The following is a 5,173-nucleotide window of genomic DNA, read 5'->3' as shown; positions in this document are numbered from 1 at the left end:
CGGCCGCGGCGGCCGGGACCGTTGGGGGCGGGGTGTGTGGCCTTATGACACACTTCCAGTGATGTCAGGGGGTGTGGCCTTATGACACAGTTCCGGTGATGTCAGGGGGTGCAGCATATGCTAATGAGTTATGCTAATGAGTTCCCCTAGCTCTTTTTCTACAAAACGACCCCTGTGTGTGTGTAAAGTGCTGTCAGGTCACAACCGACTCACGGTGACCCCGTAGGGTTTTCAACGCCAGAGACGTTGAAAGATGTTCATTGCCTCCCTCTGCGTAGCGACCCTGTGCTTCCTGAGCCTTTCAAATGCTAACCGTCACCAACCCTGCTCCGTTTCTGAGATCTGATGAGATTAGGCTAGCCTGAGCCATCCGGGTCAGGGCATAGCTATTCTATGACAGATGTTTATTTATTAAAACATTTATTCCCCACCTTTACTTTGTGGCTCAAGGCAGCTTCCCGTTAACACTTAAACCTGTCCACGACACAATTTTGTTGTTGTTCAGTCGCACAGTCGAGTCCGACTCTTCGCGACCCCATGGACCAGATCCCGCCAGGCCCTCCTGTCTTCCGCCATCCTCTGAAGTTTGCTCAACTTCATGTTCGTTGCATCTATGACACTGTCCAACCATCTCATCCTTTGCCGTCCCCGTCTTCTTTGACCTTCAATCTTTCCCAGCATCAGGGTCTTCTCCAGTGAGGTCTCCCTTCTCATTGGGTGGCCAAAGTATTTGAGCTTCAGCTTCATTATCTGGCCTTCCAGGGAACAGTCAGGGTTGATTTCTTTTAAGATTGACTGATTTGATCTTCTTGCAGTCCAAGGGACTCTCAAGAGTCTTCTCCAGCACCATAGTTCAAAGGAATCTATTCTTCAGCGCTCGGCCTTCCTTATAGTCCAGCGCTCGCAGCCATACATGACTACAGGGAATACCATTGCTTTGACCATGCGGACTTTTGTTGGCAGGGTCAATACAATAAAAACCTCTTAAACCCACTGCCCTGGGCTTCCTGGAGAAAGGGCGGAATAAATGAGATAGGTTTGATAGGTAGATTAGAGAGCTGCGGGATAATTTGGAGCCTCACCCGGCGACAACAGTCTTACCATGTACCCACAATGCCAACAAGATGCACAACACAGAATATGCCCCCCCCCCCAATTTACAGCAGATGCGCAGGAACTCCACAGCAGGCAGGAAAGAGGTTGGAAAAACACAGCACTCCAATCCTTCCTCTTTCTTCGTCTCTGTTTCGCCCAGAAACCAAGATTTGAGTCCAGTAGCACCTTCAAAACAAAGATTCCCAGGCTATAAGCTTTCAAAAATCAAAGCTCCCTTTGTACTACTAGTATCCCATGAAAGAAGTTATGACTCGTGAAAGCTTATATCTTGTTGGTCTTCAGGGCTCAGATCTTGATGTGCTATTGCAAACCAGCCATCCCCAGAAAACCATTTATGAACAAGCCTTGCTAGGAAAATTCCCTTACTTGGCCTCCAGCGCCAAAGCAATGATTCCTGCCACCATGGGGGCAGAGACGGAGGTTCCCGTGTGGCCGTCTGTGCAGCGCTTCCTCAGATCTGTGGTGACCTAATGACAAATGCGGATACAACTGTTAGGTGGCAGGTAAAGGCCCAGCGAGCCAGCAAACATTTGAGGGTCAGGGTTCGGGGTGTGTGCTCAGTATATCAAGCTGAATAAATACCCCCAAAATACCTTCTCGGTATTTTTCGAGTATTTATTCAGCCAAAACAGATTTTGTAATCTGATTCAGCTACTGATCCAGCTGAGCCTGAATAAAAGCCGATATAAGTGCTGTCAAGTCACAACTGACTTATGGCCAGCCCAGCAAGGGGCTTTCACGGCAAGTGACTAAGCAGTGGTGGTTTGCCATGGCCTTCCTCTGCAGAGCCTTCCTTGGTGGTCTCCCATCTAAGTACAGAACCTGCTTAGCTTCTAGCTTATGGCAACCCCAGCAAGGGGCTCTCACGGCAAGTGAGAAGCAGAGGTGGTTGGCCATGGCCTTCCTCTGCAGAGCCTTCCTTGGTGGTCTCCCATCTAAGTACAGAACCTGCTTAGCTTCTAGCTTATGGCAACCCCAGCAAGGGGCTCTCACGGGAAGTGACTAAGCAGAGGTGGTTGGCCATTGTCTTCCTCTGCAGAGCCTTCTTTGGTGGTCTCCCATCTAAGTACAGAACCTGCTTAGCTTCTAGCTTATGGCAACCCCAGCAAGGGGCTCTCACGGGAAGTGACTAAGCAGCGGTGGTTGGCCATTGTCTTCCTCTGCAGAGCCTTCCTTGGTGGTCTCCCCTCTAAGTACAGAACCTGCTTAGCTTCTAGCTTATGGCAACCCCAGAAGGGGCTCTCATGGCAAGTGAGAAGCAGAGGTGGTTGGCCATTGTCTTCCTCTGCAGAGCCTTCCTTGGTGGTCTCCCATCTAAGTACAGAACCTGCTTAGCTTCTAGCTTATGGCAACCCCAGCAAGGGGCTCTCACGGGAAGTGACTAAGCAGTGGTGGTTTGCCATGGCCTTCCTCTGCAGAGTCCTCCTTGGTGGTCTCCCATCCAAGTACCGACCCTGCATAGCTTCCGAGATCTGACGAGACTGGGCTATACCATGCCACCTTCCCTCCCGACCTAACCATGCTGCCAGGAGAACATTATTCAAATCAGAATTTGCTTCTGCCTTCTTAGGTTGCAGAGCTCATTCAGATTTGCTCCCACTGTTTTATTGTTTTTTAAAACGTATTTTTTGAAACAAGAACTAGAAAAAAGGAGGGGAGGTTGGGGGAATAAGTAGCTGTAGGGTCAGACGTCAAAACAGGGACCACTGAGGAAGGGCCAAAAGCCACCCAAAAAGAGGATGGCCATCTCCCATGTGCACCTGATCCCCTAGCTGAGGTTTTTCTTGAAGGCCATGCTGTGCGTTGCCCCCATGCTCTGAAGTTAGGTAGCTATGCATCAAAGGCAGGGCCTCCACAGGGGTGGCACCTACGCTCTGTAATACTCTGAAGACTCATCTGGCATCCATTCTTTTTGTCTTTTTTTTACAATTTTCGGAAGCCTTTTAGATTCCCTGCAGCTGATTTCCACTAACTAACCCATTCTGTTTGGGCGCATATTTAGATGTAGTTTATACAGGATCTTTTTTTTTCTAATGCTCATTTTAGGATTCTGATAATTTTACCCTCTCTTTCGATCGGAAATGTTTTGTGTAGCCGTTCTGCTTATTGGATGTATGAGTCTTTTAACGGTTATTACATTGTCATTTTACTGTTTACATTGTATGCTTTCTAGCCACAAAAAGGAAGTAAGCTATGAGCATTTGGCATAAGTAAGTGCTGCCTGTCCTGACACAGCCTTGCCTAGAAATTCCTTAAATGGAAAACAAACTAATAATTAGAAAAGGATCCTCAGGGGCTGAGTGACAGGGAGTTTAGAACATGTCAGAGTCTCTGTAGAATAAGTGACTGGCAACAAATGCCCATGCGATTGGAAGGGAGCATGAAATCCCTGGATTGCACAAAGCCTGATATAAGTAATGGAACAGTAGCCTGGACTACAGAAATGGATTTTTAAACTGCTTCACTTTCAGCCAGGGCTATTTTTGGGCAGGAACGCACAGGAATGGAGTTCCGGCTGGCTCCCGAGTTGGCCACGCCCAGCAGGAACTCATTAGCATACTAGACCACACCCAACAGCAGGAACTCATTCGGATTGGCTACATTGGGGTGTGTGGCCTAACATGCAAAGGAGTTCCTGCTACAAAAAAAGGCCCTGGGTTTTGACAACAAACAAGGTAAACAGAATAAGAAGCAAAAGGTGGGTGTGGCTGGATGACCACACTTCAGGTAACACGGGGGTGTCGCCTAATGTGCTAATGAGTGGTGCTGTCAGGGGTGTGGCCTATTATGCTAATGAGTTTTGCTGTTGGGTGTGGCCTATTATGCTAATGAGTTCCTGCTGGGTTTTTTCTACAAAGAGAGCCCTGCTTTCAGCCAAAGTCCTTGCTGTGGCTCCAGGTACCGGGGGGAGGGGGTCCCTCAAACTGGAGAATCCACATCCTAAGTCTGGATTTGGCCACAACTCTGTTCCGGCCCCAACAGGCGGACAAGTTAAACAGCCTGAGGCGTTGACTTACAATCTGACGCTCATAGAAAGCCCCACTGCTGTAGGTTGTTGCGAGGGTGGACGCGCATTCCTCCAAGTACCACGGTTTGTTACCATTCTCGGTGGTACTGCTGACAGAGACGGTGTAGATGCTGTTGGTGTATCCATCGCAAGAGCAGTGGTCTCCTTCTCTGCCGCCGTTTCCAGAGGCCCAGACAAAAATGGAACCCCGCCCTTTACGTCCCTAAAAGTTTATCCAAAAAAAAAGAGAGGTGGGGGTACGTAAGGGAATGAATTATGGGGCAAGGCTGACCTGTCAGATTTGCCCCTTCTTCCCCTCCCATCTCTGAACATATTTTCACAAAGATAAGTTTTGGGAGGCCGAAACAGTAGCTGCGGGAGACCTGGCAAACAGATGCAAGCCTTCAAAGGAGGATATAAATGTTTTACATAAATAAACAAACAAACAAATAAAGAGGTTCTGCCTCACTGCCTAGCAATGTCTTAAAAGCAAAACCGAAAACCTCAGGCTGGGATTTTGGACTGTGTATACCCAGACTTTACCTCAAATTCCTTCCTGGTCAAGTGATGCGCCACACACAACCCCATGTGATTGGCAGGGACCATGAAGCCCCTGGATTGGCCAGACATTGAGATAATTATGGGGGCAAAGTTTGGAGGGTCAGGGGTATGATCTCCTCCCAGGATTTAACCCAAATGGCCTTATAATTCCAACAGCAAAGTCTTCAACCCCCAGACTATGAGTTAGGGAGCGGTGGCACAGGGGATTTCCCCCCTGCTTAACGATAACATCTGAACTGCCAAGCTTTGGCAGTTCTAGCCCCGTGCTGGTGTGAGCAACCAAGCCTTGTCCTAGCTCATCGTCTACCCAGCGATTCGAAGGCTTCGGCGAGTAGATAAATTGGGGACCACCCATAAGGGGATGGGCACACCACTCCCTTCAGGAAGGTGTTAGCTGCCGAGTGCGACTTCTGAGGTGCGGCGAGATCGGAAAGATGAAAGAGCTGTGTCGGCTTCCCTGCAGTGGAGCGAGTCGGCCAGGCGGTGGCA

At 49.1% G+C, this 5,173-nt stretch overlaps 1 protein-coding gene across 1 annotated transcript in view; it reads right to left on the bottom strand.

The window, feature by feature from the left end:
• The window catches only part of PCSK6 (proprotein convertase subtilisin/kexin type 6), a 137,676-nt gene that overhangs the window by 65,649 nt on the left and 66,854 nt on the right, over positions 1–5,173 (bottom strand). The window contains exons 8-9 of the mRNA XM_015417963.1: positions 4,134–4,346; positions 1,483–1,583 (exon numbers count right to left, since the gene is read on the bottom strand). Of these exons, the coding sequence (XP_015273449.1) occupies positions 1,483–1,583; positions 4,134–4,346 (314 nt within the window). The remainder of the gene's footprint in view (positions 1–1,482; positions 1,584–4,133; positions 4,347–5,173) is intronic.

This window comes from Gekko japonicus, unplaced genomic scaffold, assembly GCF_001447785.1.
Source record: "Gekko japonicus isolate JY-2015 unplaced genomic scaffold, Gekko_japonicus_V1.1 scaffold924, whole genome shotgun sequence".
NCBI classification, from domain to species: domain Eukaryota; kingdom Metazoa; phylum Chordata; class Lepidosauria; order Squamata; family Gekkonidae; genus Gekko; species Gekko japonicus.
This window is presented reverse-complemented; position numbering and strand designations above follow the sequence as displayed.